General features: G+C 51.9%; 2 protein-coding genes across 12 annotated transcripts in view; one reads left to right on the plus strand and one right to left on the minus strand.

The window, feature by feature from the left end:
- Positions 1-2,632: 2,632 nt before the first annotated feature.
- Positions 2,633-6,085, minus strand: LOC115894528 (translation initiation factor IF-2-like). Of its 2 annotated transcripts, XM_030921887.1 has the most exons (3): positions 5,461-6,085; positions 4,633-4,721; positions 2,633-4,422 (listed from the first exon to the last, which is right to left on the minus strand). In XM_030921887.1, exons 1-3 carry the CDS (start codon positions 6,044-6,046, stop codon positions 4,399-4,401), a joined length of 699 nt encoding a protein of 232 aa, XP_030777747.1. In that variant the 5' UTR covers positions 6,047-6,085; the 3' UTR covers positions 2,633-4,398. The 2 variants fall into 2 exon arrangements, with proteins under 2 accessions (XP_030777747.1, XP_030777748.1); XM_030921888.1 differs by having other exon boundaries at positions 2,633-5,317.
- Positions 6,059-15,454, plus strand: part of ATP11A (ATPase phospholipid transporting 11A) — a 185,047-nt gene continuing 175,651 nt past the window's right edge. For all 10 annotated transcript variants that reach the window (XM_010360082.2, XM_010360083.2, XM_010360084.2 and 7 more), the window contains exon 1: positions 6,059-6,242. In XM_010360082.2, coding sequence (XP_010358384.1) covers positions 6,204-6,242 — 39 coding nt within the window. In that variant the 5' untranslated portion in view covers positions 6,059-6,203. The remainder of the gene's footprint in view (positions 6,243-15,454) is intronic.

Consider the following 15,454-nt stretch of genomic DNA (forward strand, 5'->3'; position numbering starts at 1 on the left):
GCAAACTCCTCCTGGGCCGGGGAGATGTGGGTCCAGTTAGTGGCGACTCCATCTTGGATGCTGATCCACTATGCTGACTTCAGACCAGCGCCAGTCTCCTGAGCGCCTCCCAACTCCTATGTGATTTCCTGTCCCTAGTGTGTAAACACGTCGGCCTTGATGTGATTACACCACACCTACCACTCTGCCTGTTCTGAAGGGCTGCCTTTAATTGTCTTGCAAAGAGCACTTACACCTCTTCCCTAGGGCACAGAAGCCCTGGGTCTGGGGTGACAGGTACAGAGACCTACCTATCCTCCAGCCACCCAAGACCATGCTTCTGTCTGTAAATTCCCCCAATAAAACACCCTTTACTAACAAATGTGATTGATCTGGCTTATTCCTTGGTTTCTTGGCTCCTTCAGCATTTGGGGGTCGTGTTGCATATGTGGCCCTTTCCTGGAACAGCAGACAATGTTCTACGTCACGTTCCAGGACAAATACCCTGGCAGAGCGTGGCAGATGATCTCAGGGGGCTTTTGAGCAGGACCTCACTCTCTGCAGCTCTCCTTCACGGTGACAGGAGTCTGGCGGGATGGATGGCCTTGCATGGGGCACTTTTCAGTCTGCGAGTTCTCACGCCTTATGCTCTTCCTTTATTCTGTTAACGCTCATCGGCTAAAATAGCAGTTTATGTATAACTAATTCTTTTAGCATCTGTTGAGCACCATGCTATGCCTAAGGAGAGAAAGACTGATAACTGATGGTAATTGATCGTCCAACAGGTTCACATTCAGGTGGGAGACAGACATTTAGATGAGTCTGAAACCTGCTATGCTGGGAGCTTTTACAAAAGCTTGGATCCCACTCCAAACCAACTGAGTCAAAGTGTCTGGGAGAAACGTGCCCGGGGAAGTACTATTTTATTAGTGGTATTATCTGAGACAATCTCACTCTGTCACCCAGGCTGCAGTGCAGTGGCATGATCAGAACTCATTGCAGCCTCAGCCTCTTGGGCTCAAGCAATCCTCCTACCTCAGCTTCCTGAGTAGCTGGGACTACAGGTGTGGGCCACCACACCCAGCTAATTTTATTTTTTATGTGTGTTTTTTTGTAGAGATGGGGTCTTGCTAGGTTGCCTAATCGTCCCACCTTGGCCTCTCAAAGTGCTGGAAGTACAGTTGTGAGCCAACATGCCCAGCCTGGGGAAGTGCTATTGGTTAAAAAAAATTCCCTAACTGAGTTTAATCTATAACCAGGGTTTAGAAATACTGCTGTGCAAAAATAACAACGCTTTACTAAGTGGTGCCATTAGGAATGCTAAGGGGGGAGTGATTAATGATAACCAAGCCGGAACCCAGGCAGGTGTAGGGAGAGATGGCATCTGAGAGTGACTAAGAGGGGGCCAAACACGGGGTGGGGCAGAAGATTCCAGAACAAGGGAGCAGGGAGGTTAGAGAATGGCCTGTGGAGGGGCAGAAAGTGAAGTTTCTGCCATTGAAGAACTCTAGGGGCTGGGCGTGGTGGCTCATGCCTGTAATCCCAGCACTTTGGGAGGCCGAGGCAGGTGGATCACCTGCGGTCAGGAGTTCAAGATCAGCCTGGGCAACATGGCAAAACCCCATCTCTTATCAAAAATACAAAAATTAGCCAGGTGTGGTGGCAGGTGCCTGTAATCCCAGCTACTGGGGAGGCCGAGGCAGTAGAATCGCCTGAACCTGGGGAGTGGAGGTTGCGTTGAGCTGGGATTGCACCATTTCTCTCCAGGCTGGGAGACAGAGCGAGACTCTGTCTCAAAAAAAAAAAAAAAAAAAGAACTTTAGGACCAATCCCTGGGGAGATGGTCACCTACGTAATTCTGGACCTGTGGGGATAGCAACTCAAGAGACGCGTGGACAGCATGGGCCAATAACTTGGAGGAGCAAGGCTGTTTGCCCTCGGAGGCCCAGCTTGAGTCACTACCTTCAGGTAACAGCTCTTTCTAGCACCAAAATGACACTCATGAATAATTCACACTTCCTGGTTCTGTGTCTACAGCAATCAGCTCTGGCTTTAGGTTTGTTGTTTCGGGTCTCGGTGCAATAATTCTTTTGAACTGTCTTTACAGGAAGACCTCATTTTTTTGCCCCCATGCCCTTATTTCCCTCCAGTTTTTTTCACTTAAGGGCCAATGAATCCAAGATTTCTTTGGAAAGAAAGGAGGAGGGAGGAATGGAGGATGGGTGTTTATGAGTCTGTGTGTAGGTGAGGGTGTGGCCAGGGTGTCGCCTGAAGCACCCATTTGCAAACCCAAAATTTCAAGTCTTGGGGTTGGCTTCCTAACTGTTGCCTCCTCCTCATTCATTCCATCCCTCCAGCACTGTGAAGCAGCTGTGCTGGTAGTCGGTCAGGGGTAGGTCCTGGTTACCTAAGGCTAAGACAATTTCATTCACCTTGGACACTTACTAGTTTGGTGATGCGCACTGACCTCGGGCGTAGGCCGATCATCTCAGGGACTCTGCTACCCACGTGATGGACTGGCCAGGAGTGGGCACATGACTTAGCTGGTCCATCACTGTGAAGTCTCTCTTGCTTGGATGTGAAGGAAGAAACTTGGAGGCCCTGGAGTTTTTGGCAGTCATTTCACTTTTGAACTCACTGTGATGGGCACCAACACATTACATTATCGTTGAGTCAGTCTATGGTAGATTATTCCCAAAGATAATCCCCCATAAATTCCCTGCATGATAATCCCTCATAAGGATTAGAAGGAATTCTCATAATCCCTCATAAGGATCCCTGTCTGTACATGGGATCCTCCCATTAATAAGTGAAATCTATGTCCTTATCTCTTGAATCTAGTGGACTTGGAATTTATATTCACCAACAGAACAAGGTAGAAGTCATATTCTCAGACTTCCAAACCCAGGCCTTACAGGCTGTATAGTGTCCACATTGACCCTCCTGGGTTGCCATGTAAACACTCAGGCTAGACCATTGAATGATGAGAAGCCAGAGAGAGAGACAGCAAGGCCGGCCTGTCCCCAGTGTTTTATCACCCAAGCTGAGATCCCAGCTATGTGATTAGAGCCACAGGAACCTTCCAGCCCCAGCTGAGCCCCCAGAAGAATGCAGCTGCAGGAGAATCCCAGCCAACACCAGGTGGAGCAGAAGCACCATCTCGCCAATTCCACAGGGTCCCGAGAGATGGGAACCCCCTCACTGTTGTTTCAGCTCCTGCACTCACGGTCACTCATGACACAGCCAAAAATAACTGACTCACAGGGTGTCTTAGTCTGCTCAGGCTGCTGTAACAAAATCCTTTAGATGGCTATTCATACACACAGAAGTTTGCTTCCCACAGTTCTGAAGGCTGAGAAATCCAAGATCAAGGTTCCAGCAGATCTAGCATCTGAGAAAAGTTCTCTCCCTCATGTTCTCAAGGCCTCTTCTAAGCGTCTTCATATGGCAGAAAGGGCAAGCAGGCTCCCAAAAACCTGTTTTAAAGGTCACTAATCCCATTCCTAATCACCTCACAAGGCCCCCACCTCTTAATATTTGGGATTAGTGATTAGGTCTTTGGGATTAGATTTCCACATGTGAATTTGGGAGGACACTTTCAAACCATAGCACAGGGTGAGTTGGACTTTGTTTTTTAATAGTTCTGATGATTTTTTTCCTTAGACTTACCACGGAGATGCTGACATGTGTTAGAAAATACAGCTCATGTGGTTTAAATGAAGACATCTCTCATAGCAGGAAATTCCAGGTGAGGGCAGCAGGATTTTGGTGAATTGCCTGATTGTGCCGAGGACTCCTGCTCTTCTCATCTTCCCAGGCGGCCAGAGTGAAGATGCTCTTCCGGCCACCTTCTCTCGTGGGTGCAAAGGGTTGTGGAGCACCAGGCATTGCATCCAGACAGGGAATGCAACATCCGCCAGGGAAAAAGGAGCATTTCCTCTTTATGTTCCTGTAGGAGTGAGAAAACCTTGGCCAGACAACCCCCAGCAGGCTTCCTGTTGGGACTCATTGACTTGAGCTTGTTTGAAGCCAATCATTGGAAAGAGAAATGGAGCTACCAAGATTTTCTCAAAAGAGACAGAGTTTACCCTTAGCCACACAGAGGGTGGATACCTGAGCCAGCAAGGATAGAGAGGGCATGGCTGCTGCCCTGTAGTATTCGCCACAGAATGAAAAATAATTCGCATTTACCATTGAAAAAAGCAGACACTCCTGACAGGCAGGCAGCCTTGATATAGTGCCTTATACAACCTCTGTTTGCGCCTCGACCCCAATCCCACAGTCACAGTTTATAAGGTGGAAGCTTAGTCAAAATCCGGCTCCAGCAGTCAGGCTTCTTGCAGGAAACTGAAGGTGTTCTTGGGAGGGGATTGGAAGGGAGTTTGATGAAGGGACTGTTTGTTGCGGTGAGGTCATGCTTCAAGGATCCTTCAAAGGGTGCTGCTATTTAGGGACCAGAAACAATGGCAGACCGACAACATGTTTCACCCTAAGAGGCTTGGGGACAGGGATAAGTTCTGTTCGTAGAGCCTGGAGGAGTTATGCAATGGAACGGGCACCCAGGAAGAATCTTGGCCGCAGAGGTAAACCAACACTGGCGGATGTAGGGGCAGGCGGGAAGGAAGGGGGAGGAGGCCCCTGCCTCTCTCCTACCTGGTCTGCAGCAGGTGCCCCTGTGGGTGAAGATCCACTGAGGGGGACCACCAGCTTCCTGAGCTCAGGGCAGGCCGGAGCAGGACAGGCTGGGATGGAAAATGGAGAATCGGTGACTTGGACGACAAGAAATGGGAGCCGTTTACTGTTTAGTCACTACGATTACTGTTCACTAGTACTCATTTCTACTCGTCTAAAAGGTGGCCAACACCATTTCTTTTCCGCAAGCACTCGGGAGAACATTCATATTCAACTGCATTCCTAAGACCCAGACGGGGCAGCCTTCTCCACAGGCACCAAAAGGTGTTGCCTGTCTGGTTTCATCAGTGATTATCTATGGCAGTAAGACAGGAAGTTGGAAACCAAGTACCTCAATTAAGTCAAGGCTGGGTGGATTTAGAGAACAAAGTGCTTGTTCCCCGGGCCAGGCCACCCTAGGGAAAACAGAGGCATTCTCTGGGATGGACATGGTAGCGCTTGTGTGGTAAATACTTCTCAGCCCAGTTCAAAGCCAGCAGCATTAAGGACACGCCACGGGGAGCTGGAGACCAGGCGAAGCTGAACTCCTCTGTGGTTCACCAACCCCTCAAGCCACCTAAGTGTCTTCCGCTGTCGCAGCTTTGGGGCCAGAGGACCAGAGGCCAGGCCCTGGAAGCCACTGGGTTTCGGAAGCAGGGGCAGCCACCTGCAGAGCAGGAAAAGCCGGCGGGTCGGCGGCGCCACGTTCCGGGGCGAAACCCAGCTTCGGCTTGGATCTCCCACCCGGCCGGACTCCCGCTCTCTCCCCGCGGCCCCCTCCCACACTTCCACCTCGCCCCGCGATCTCACTGCTCCATCGAGGCTTCCGGGAGGAGGAGAAAAGTTTTCCCTCAGGAACCCGCGAAGGAAGCCCTGGGACCCTGGCTGAGACTCCGGGTTCCCCCAGTGCGGAGCCCCTTTCCCGCCGCGCCCCGCGCCTGCGCCCCGGGAGGCGGAAGCAACAGGGGTTCCTCCCCGCGGCCTCTGACCTCTGCCCTCTACCCCCAGGGTCTGGGGCCCGGGCCGAGGCGTGAGGGGGCAGGGCTGGCGCGCGGGTGCGAGCGCGGGTGTGGGCGCGGGGCGGGCGGGGGCTGCGGCCGCGGGGCGCATGCTCATTCGCGCCGGTGACGTGCGCGCCGGGAGCAGGGGCAGGAGCCAGCGGGGCCCGGAGGCTCCAGAGGGCGGCGGGCCGGGGAGGAGGAGACTCGGGAAGAGGAGAGCGCAGGCTCCGCCGCGGCCGGGGTGCTCCAGCCGAGCCCAACCCAGCGGGCGGACCGACGGGGAGAGAGAAGGCGCCAGAGCTCGCGCGCGGCCCCGAGCAGCAGCCTCGCCGCCCGCGGAGCAGCCGCCGAGGCGCGGGGCCGCGAACCCAGCGTTCGCCGGCCGGGCCGGGCATGAGCGCGGAGGGGCCGCGGCCGCCCCCTGCACCGCCCGGCGCGCCCAGGTCGTGACCGGAGCAGGGGGCGCGGCCGCACTCGGACCCCGGAGCCCATGGGCGCGCCGAGCCGGGCGCGGGGGCGCTGAGCGGCGGAGCGGGAGCGGCCGGAGGAGCCATGGACTGCAGCCTCGTGCGGACGCTCGTGCACAGATACGTGAGTGCTCCCGGCGCGGGCTGGGGGACCCGGGTACCAGACAGACGCGGGGCGGCCCCGCAGCCCCGACCCTGTGGCCAGTCCAGCCCCGGGGTCCTGGGGGGGCTCCCATGTCTGGGACGCTGACCGCCCCCGGGGCCAAGCGGGATGCTGGGGAGTGGCCTCGGAGTTGAGATTCTGGGGCTTCCGACGGGGTCTAGATGGGCACAGCGCGCGGCCCCCGCCTGGGGCCGCTACCTGCTCTCCTGCCGCGGCCGCGGCGCGCCCCCTTCCCGCCCGCAGCGCCCTGGGGGTTCATCGGAGAGACTGGCTGGGGTTCGAGCCGTCCCGGCGGACCGGGCGCCCGGAGAGAGCCAACTTCGACCCCGCCGGGGCCCGGGTCCGGGGAGGAACCTTCAGATGCGGCTTCCGCGCAGCCGTGTCTGCAGGAAGATTAAGAGATTGGGAGGAAGCGTTACACTTCTGCAGAAGCAGCTAGCAACTGTGTTCTTTAACACCCCGCGGGATTCAGAAGCGGAGTTGGAATCTTTTTATTTTTTTACCTTAAAGTAACCGATTAGATCAGAAGTTCGGGTCTTCTCGGGTGCCTCTGGAATCTGCCCCTTCAGTGATAAGCCAGTGAAGAGCTCAGGAGGGAAGACTCGGAAGGAGAAAAGTTGATTGTGTTTTATGCCAGAGGAGGGGAAACCGGAATCCCTGGCGTTAGGTGTAAAAAGGGGTGTGTGGCCGGCGCCGTGGCTAACGACTGTAATCCCAGCACTTTGGGAGGACGAGGCGGGCGGATCACGAGGTTAGGAGTTTGAGACCAGCCTGACCAACATGGTGAAACCCCGTCTCTACTAAAAAATACAAAAATTAGCCGGGCGTGGTGGTGGACGCCTGTGATCCCAGCTACTCAGGAGGCTGAGGCAGGAGAATCGCTTGAACGCGGGAGTCGGAGGTTGCAGCAGTGAGCCGAGATGGAGCCACTGCACTCCAACCTGGGTGACAGAGTGAGACTCCGTCTAAAAAAAAAAAAAAAAAAAAAATTGTGTGTGTGTGTGTAGAAGAGGAAGAAAACTGTCCCAAGCACAGCGTTTCCTGCCACTGTCTTGCACAAGAGGCTTCATTGTTCCATAGAGGCTGGCGGTCAGTGGTCAGTCACAGGTTCGAGAAGTCGCATGCACCGGTTTTGGTACTAGAGAGGGCAGTATTATGGGAACTTCGTTCTTTCCTGGCCTAGGGATTACCTCAGGCAGCCTTTCATATTTATGAGCTTTCTTTAAATAGGAGACCTTGGCCAAAGATAGGTTTCTTTTCAGTGGAGGATGCCAGATCAATGCTTTCCCCGGATTTATTTACTAATCAAAAACCTCGGAGAGTCAAGGGGACTTGAGTGCACCTTACATTGTTTCCTGATGTCGGGGAAGCCTTAGGAAGGTCGGCCTGCTTTACTTAAGTGGAGAGAACTCACCCCGGTGATTCTGATGATTCCGGTGCTAGATCTGGAAAGGCTTAGCTGCAGGAACCTTGTGTTACCTCTTCACTGGTGCTCGAGCCCCCAATTCAAATCCTAATGTGAGTGGTAGACCTGTGTTTCACTGTGGTGACGTTACAGAAGACCCCATCACAGTGACTGTAGGTAACCTGCTGTGTGAGAGATGTGCTTAATAAAGTGGGCGGAAGCTTCTGTTCTCAGTTGTGTCGCTTAGAAATGTGGGTCCCTAGACAACTTATTTTCCTGCCTTGTTTCCTCCGAGGGAAATGGAAGAGGGAAGGGACTAACTATTCACTTTACCTGTGCCCGTGGTGTTCCCAGTTCATTCCGTTCCCTTCTAACACTCAGTGTTAAAAAGGAGGGTCACGTTGTGGTGCTAATGTGCAGCCTCTTTCCATAGAAATGGGAGATGGATGGGCCAGCTCGGCCCACCCTGTGGAGAATCTCACCTTCCCAGCCGGTTCCTGACCCCTTCATCCTGGGAGGGGGACAGACAGACGTCCAGTTTTGATGCTTTGACTCCCTTCCTTTCTCCAGGCCTTTGGCTGTTTTCTGTTATATAGATTTATATAAGTGCGTAGCTTACATTTTTAATTCCCTTTTGCTGGATTATTACGCCAGTGGCATCACATTTTCTCTTAATCTAAGGGGTAAATATTCTTTAGTGAACTTTTCCAGCATGTACATTGTTTGATAACGTCTTGGGAATACAAGTTGTGGGATAGTGTTGTTTCTGTTTTTCTCATTCCACATGTGTTTTTTGCAGTGTAATCTGGCTACCTTACCCATATTTACACACAAAACCGTTCATCTCTATAATTTTAAGTTCATGTCTATGGTATTAAACTAATTTGACTTTTTCCAGAAACAGTCATGATCTGTTTTCTTGTTATTTCATTATCGCCCACTATGTGGGACTAAATTATATTTCCTTTTGCTACAGAAAAACGAGTCTGGGATTGAATACTCATATTTCCTCATGGTTTCCTTATGTGACTTACTTTATAAAAAAGGACAGATAAATAGACCCTGCTCCCTCTTGGTGTTCACGTAGTCAATTCCTGGGACTAAGAAAGCTTTCCAGCTACTTCTGATGTGTGAGGGTGGCTAAAAGATAAAGAAGTCCCTGGAAAAACATTGCTGTAGGCATTTTATTGTGGGTTAACTCCAGAGAGAGAGCAGAGGCAAATGAGTGAGAGAACAGATGAACAATTAGGCCAGAGTACTCCACCCTGTGGGTTACTAGTTGTTTGGGTGTTTGAATGGACAGGAGTCATGCAGAGATATTTTGTATTTGTAAATGGGGCCGTGTTTGTATACCACAAGGGGGTGCTTGTGCTTATGGGGTGCTGTATGCTCCATGGGGTGATGTAGGTGCATGGGGGGTGCGGGGGAGAGCGTGTGGTGCCGTGGGGTGGTGTATGTGCCGTGAGGTGGTGTATGCACCATGGGGTGGTGTATGTGCTGTGGGGGGCGCAGGGGCAGGGGGAGAGCCTGTGTGCGGGGAGTGGTGTATGTGCCACGTGTGCCGTGGAGTAGCGTACATATTGTGGGGTAGTGTTTGTGCTGTGGGGTAGTGTATATTCCATGGGGTGGTGTATGTGCTGTGGGAGCTGCGGGGTAATGTGTGTGCCGTGGAGTGGCGTATGTACTGTGGAGTAGTATATGTGCTGTGGGGTAGCATATGAGTCGTGGGGTAGTGCCTGTGCCCTGAGGTAGTTTGACCTCCATGATGTAACGCTTTGAAATCACTTTTAGGCCAGGCACGGTGGCTCATGCCTTTGTAATCCTAGCACTTTGGGAGGCTGAGGAGGGTGGATCACCTGATGTCAGGAGTTCAAGCCCAACCTGGCCAACATGGTGAAACCCCGTCTCTACTAAAAATACAAAAAATTTGCCAGGCGTGGTGGCAGGTGCCTGTAATCCCAGCTACTCAGAAGGCTGAGGCAGGAGAATTGCTTGAGCCCAGAAGGCGGAGGTTGCAGTGAGCTGAGATCGCACCATTACACTCCAGCCTGGGTAACAAGAGCGAATCTCGTCTCAAATAAGAGTATTTTTTAACAGCATGGATGGAGAGCTAGTTCCATTTCCTCTTCAGAGTTGTAAGGTGGGCAACACCAATTCAGGTAGTTTAAGTTCTGAGAGAAACCAGGACAGCCTCAGCGGGTAGCTTAATTTCCTTAGATACGCTCTGGGCAGTGGCCTCAATGCTGAGTGGGAGCCTCCCTGCCCTTCTTAGCCATGTGGCCTTGGGTAAGTGGCTTAATTCCTTCTGCCTCAGTTTTCTCCTCTGAGGGTAAGAGCAGTACTCATTTCATAGCTATTGTGAGGGCTGAATGAGGTAATCTGGGTGGAGAGCCAAGCATGGGGAAGCGCTCAGTCCATTTGTCATGCCTGGCTGTTAACAGAGCTAAGTCCCTGGGTAGGGTTGGCTGGGAAGAGAGCAAACCTATGGCTGACAGTTCTGTTGCTCAGCTACCCGTGGGTCCCAGCCTGCTGGCATCGTGGGTCACAGGAGAGGTAAACCTGCACCCTGACACTGAGCATGGTGTGGAGCTCAGGTGGGATTCAGAAAGCTTGACAACGCTGTTGTAAAACGGCCCTGGATCTCTGTAAGACTGAGCATCCCGGCCCGGGCAGAACGCTTCACTCCCTTTTCCCTTCCATGCCTCCGTGTAGGTAGAGCATTTGATTTTTCTTCAGAGTTCTGTGGGTCAAGAACTCAGTCCTGTTATGGTCTTACAATCTTTTTTCAATGATTCAGCCCAGGTATTTCTTGTTAATTTTGTTCTTTTGCTTGTCAAAGCTTCTGCGTGTTTCTACCTTACCGTTCTTGCTTCTTAACATATTTCTAACTTTCCAAGATAGAAAACACTGAAAGATCTGAAGGCTTTCCTTTCTGACAGTAGCTAATTACTTTCAACACAAAGTTATAAGTTTTTTCTAAGAGAAAAATAAACATTTTTGTTTCCCGAGAACTTCAAGCACTGCTATATTAGAGTGTGTTAAACCTTCTAGAAAGTCCAGCTGTTTATATGCATGCATACATGTCTGCTTTTTTATTTATTACCAAATGGTGTGTAATGTGAACATCAGTGTTCAACTGTGAGGTTGCCCCTTCTGAAAGACGGACTTATTTATTTAATTCAGTTATGCCAGCCCGTTTTAAAACTTCAGAAATGCCACATAATTTTGGAGTTTCTTTTCCTAATCCAGGATTAGACGATCCAGTGGGGCCTTGCTGTTGTTAGCTGCTGGAGTCTACACCACAGGAGCACTGAGTTAAGCTGCTTTAGCTGCCAAGGTCTTCAGGTATTTGAAATAAGTGAATCCTGAGGCATAGAATCCAAGACTAATAATCTGTCTCCAGCCGTGTGGTGGCAAAGCCTGCAGCACAGACTCGTAAAGTGTTCATAATTAACAAATGTTGAACCAGGCAGCTCATCCCACGAGTTCACCAAGCACCCTTCTTGTCTTCAGGGCCTCGTGTCTTCCACCTGGACATTCTAAAGCCGTCTGCCTAGATGCATAACCTCACCTTTGTGTCTACACAAAGGTTGAATCATTTCCATTGCTTTTTGGAGCCCTATTGAATATCTGCTTATTAGGAACAAGCATCTTGAGGTGCTTTTATTTCTTGCCAGGGAGTGTATTTAATAACCTAGGGGAAAAATTATTAGCTTTGGCTATAGTCAGTTAAATTTCTAGGGATGAGAACACTGTCCTTAGTTTACAATTAGTTAAAATTGCACTGAATCCATGAACAAAAATACTTAATTGCTTAACTACACATGAAATCCTCTATTTACAGATATATTAAAGCTTGAAACCCAAAATACAAATTGTTCTTTGGTGCTTGGAGCATAGGTTCAACAGAAACAGGGTTAATAAAAGATTCTCAAGTCCCAGACTTATAAATGTATTTTTAACCAAGTTAAATGCCAGTAAAAATGCTATTTATTTGCAATGAAAATCAATAGCAAGCAAGTTTTACAGCAATAGAAATTCAAGAAGATCAGATAAGGGATGATTTTCTCTTTCACTTGGATATTATTATCTGAGAAGAACAAAATAGTACATCCCAGAGGCGACGAGGTTAGGCGTTGGAGTCTGACAGACCCACATTCAAGTTCCATCTCGGCTGCTGGCTGTGTGGCCTTGGCAAGTTGGTTGCCCACTGTACGCTTCATGCCCCATCTGCAAGGTGGGGACTATGATGGTGCCCACCTGGTGGGTCTGTGCAGTGACGGACAAGTCACGGCGCTCGTGCGTGCTGCGTACTGAGTGCACCGGGCGTCTTTGTTGCGTGCATGGATCTGCGGCTGCGTCACCGTCCTTGCTTCTGGGCTTCCTAAGGAGACTGTGTCTCACCTTGGGCTTTCCGGATCCTTCTCCCCACCGGTGGTCACTGCTGGGGACGCCCCCTGCCACGCCCAGGAGCCTTTCTGCCTCTACCCTTGCCTCCTCCGGTTGGGGTGAGTGACCTGTTCTGCCGAAGTCCAGTCCCGCGTGTGCTCTGGCCCCATCTCTCTCCCTCTCTGAGTGACACCATCTGCCCTGCTGCTCGCCGTCCTGCTGTTGGCACCATTTTAGACCCCACATTTCCCACCTGTCACCCTGCTCATTTTTTGACATCCAGCTACCGTTTTTTTTCTTTGTTTGTTTGTTTTTGAGACGGAGTCTCGCTCTGTCGCCCAGGCTGAAGTGCAGTGGCTCAATCTCGGCTCACTACAAGCTCCGCCTCCCGGGTTCCGCCATTCTCCTGCCTCAGCCTCCCAAGTAGCTGGGACTACAGGCGCCCGCCACCTCGCCCGGCAAATTTTTTTGTATTTTTAGTAGAGACGGGGTTTCACCGTGTTAGCCAGGATGGTCTCGATCTCCTGACCTCGTGATCCGCCCGCCTCGGCCTCCCAAAGTGCTGGGGTTACAGGCTTGAGCCACTGCGCCCGGCCCCAGCTACCATTTTTTTTTAGCAGGTTGCCCCGTGTAGCTGACCAGTCCTTCTTTCTCCTGTCTCTTCTGTGTCTACTGTCGGGGGTTCCCTTACCAAGGTCTCCATCATCCCCAGGCCCACCTCCCTCCGGCCCCTCTCTGCCCTTGCCCTCAACCTCAGCGACTCTGTGGGGCTTATGTGATCCCAGCTGCAGTTAGTGAGTGCCCCTGTGTGCTCAGAGACACGCCAGTGAGCCAGGCAGGACAGAGACCCAAGTCCCATCCCTCTGGGGCTACCTTGGATTCGGGGGAGGCGAACAGGAAACCACCACAGTGAGTGTTGGGGTGCACCACAGGCAAGGGTGCTGAGAAAAAGAGAGTGGGGTTGGGGGCAGTGCACGTGCAGGCTGGCGGGAGGATGAGGCATGGGGGGCAGTGTGTGTGCAGGGGGTGGCGGGGTGGACGAGGTGAGGGCCTGGCCAGGTGGGTGCTTGCGTGTCCAGCCTGAGGGGCGGCCCACGCAGCAGCCTCTGGGAGCCCTGGGGCCTTCCATGGGCCGCTTCCTGTGGCCTCCCGCGGGCTGGCCGCCCCTCAGGCTCCCGTGCTGGCCTCAGGCTCCCGTGCCGGCCTCAGGCTCCCGTGCTGGCCTCAGGCTCCCGTGCTGGCCTCTGCCTTCCCCGGGGCCACCCTGGGCTCCTAGTGGCCTTCCTTCCCTCTCCATCAACACCCTCGTCCCAGGAGGAGGTGTCCACTGCCTGCTGCCTGCCGTGCAGCCATGTTCATTTCCGTGTTCCAGCGTCTCCCATGTGCCTGGAACGTTCCTGGCACGAAAAAGCCACGCAGAAAACAGCTGCTGGGCCAACACGGAGGCCCCAGGTCATTAGTGTTAATCACAATGGTGAAGAGGTTGCCCTTGGCGATTCGGAAGGGAATTCAGGGAGAGCAGCCGGAGCGCCCTGTCCCCGGAGCCTGGTGTCCAGAGCCAGAGTTCTGAGGGCCTCCTCATAGTTTTAAAACTATTTATATTTTATTTTTTATTTTTGAGACAGAGTCTCACTCCGTTGCTCAGGCTGGAGTGCAGTGGCTTGATCTTGCCTCAGTACAACCTCTGCCTCCCAGGTGCAAGCAGTTCTCCTGCCTCGGACTCCTGAGTAGCTGGGATTTATGCCACCATGCCCAGCTAATTTTTGTGTGTGTGTATATATATATTTTTTGGTAGAGATGGGTTTTCACCACGTTGGCCAGGCTGGTCTCGAACTCCTGACCTCAGATGATCTGCCCACCTCCGTCCCCACAAAGTGCTGGGATTGCAGGGATGAGTCACTGGGCCCGGCCCTAAAACTACTTTCATTTTAAAACTATGAGTTCTTAAGAACTAAACTCTGATCCCTGGAAACAATATGCCAATCTCTGGTGTGCATGACATTTGCTTTCCAGGCAGGTGTTTCCCAATTTTGTTAGATTCTCGAGGAAGCCCCTGCCCCTGCTAAAGTTTAAGACTTCTGTCCTGGGACAGGCAGGTGACTGCTCCTCTGATGTGGCTGCATGGGCGCACTCAGCGGCCTCAACACAATTTGAGCTTCTTGCTAACATTTGAACAGAGGACCACACATACATCCCCACATTTCCTCACTTTTTTGGAAGTCTCGTGACTCCTGGCCTACTGGTTCCCCACGGACCACTTCTGCTGGAGCGACAGCCACTTGGGGAGGGTCGGTGCTCTCCACTGGCCTGAGTTGCTGGGCCCATCACTGCTGTGTCGAAGCATGAGACCACCCCACCCCGTCCCAAGGAGGACACAGACTTTTCTGGTTTGGTTGAGACTTGCGGAGCCTAAAGAAAACTGCTGGGTTGTTTTTGCAAGTTACCTAATGGTGCCTTACCTGCTGCGTGCTTTTGTCCCGTGGCACATTTGTTTGTAATTCACCACGACTGTAATTGCAGCAGAGCCTGCAGAGCTTTCTCCTTATTACATATCCTGAGAAGGAAGCCCTGGCAGCCAGACCTACAAGAGGGTTCTGTGGCTTACTCATGCAGGGATGCTGGGATGTTAGGCTGGGAGTCAGGAGATGGAATTTTAGACTTTCTCTGCCACCTTTTACCTTGGTAACCAGGGCTGATATGTGAACCCTTTGGGCAGATAAATCATTAGTTGCCTCTTTAAAACCAATCTTTTTTTTTTTTTTTTTTTTTGGAGACGGAGTCTCGCTCTGTTACCCAGGCTGGAGTGCAGTGGCCTGATCTCAGCTCACTGCAAGCTCTACCTCCCGGTTTTACACCATTCTCCTGCCTCAGCCTCCAAAGTGGCTGGGACTACAGGCGCCTGCCATCTCGCTCGGCTAGTTTTTTGTATTTTTTAGTAGAGACGGGGTTTCACCGTGTTAGCCAGGATGGTCTCGAGCTTCTGACCTTGTGATGCACCCGTTTCGGCCTCCCAAAGTGCTGGGATTACAGGCTTGAGCCGCCGCTGCCCGGCTAAACCAATCTTATATTTATTTGTTTATTTTTGAGACAAGGTCTCACTCTGTCACCCAGGCTGGAGTGCAGTGGCGCTATCTCGGCTCAGTGCAACCTCTACCTCTTGGGTTCAAATAATTCTCATGCCTCAGCCTCCCAAGTAGCTTGGATTACAGGCGCCTGCCACCACTCCTGGCTCATTTTCTTAATTTGTATTTTTAGTAGAGACAGAGTTTTACCATGTTGGCCAGGCTGGTCTCAAACTCCTGACCTCAAATGATCCGCCCGCCTTGGCCTTCCAAAGTGCTGGGATTATAGGTATGAGCCACCACACCTGATCTTTAAA

This window comes from Rhinopithecus roxellana, chromosome 18 (genome assembly GCF_007565055.1).
Source record: "Rhinopithecus roxellana isolate Shanxi Qingling chromosome 18, ASM756505v1, whole genome shotgun sequence".
In the NCBI taxonomy this organism is placed as follows: domain Eukaryota; kingdom Metazoa; phylum Chordata; class Mammalia; order Primates; family Cercopithecidae; genus Rhinopithecus; species Rhinopithecus roxellana.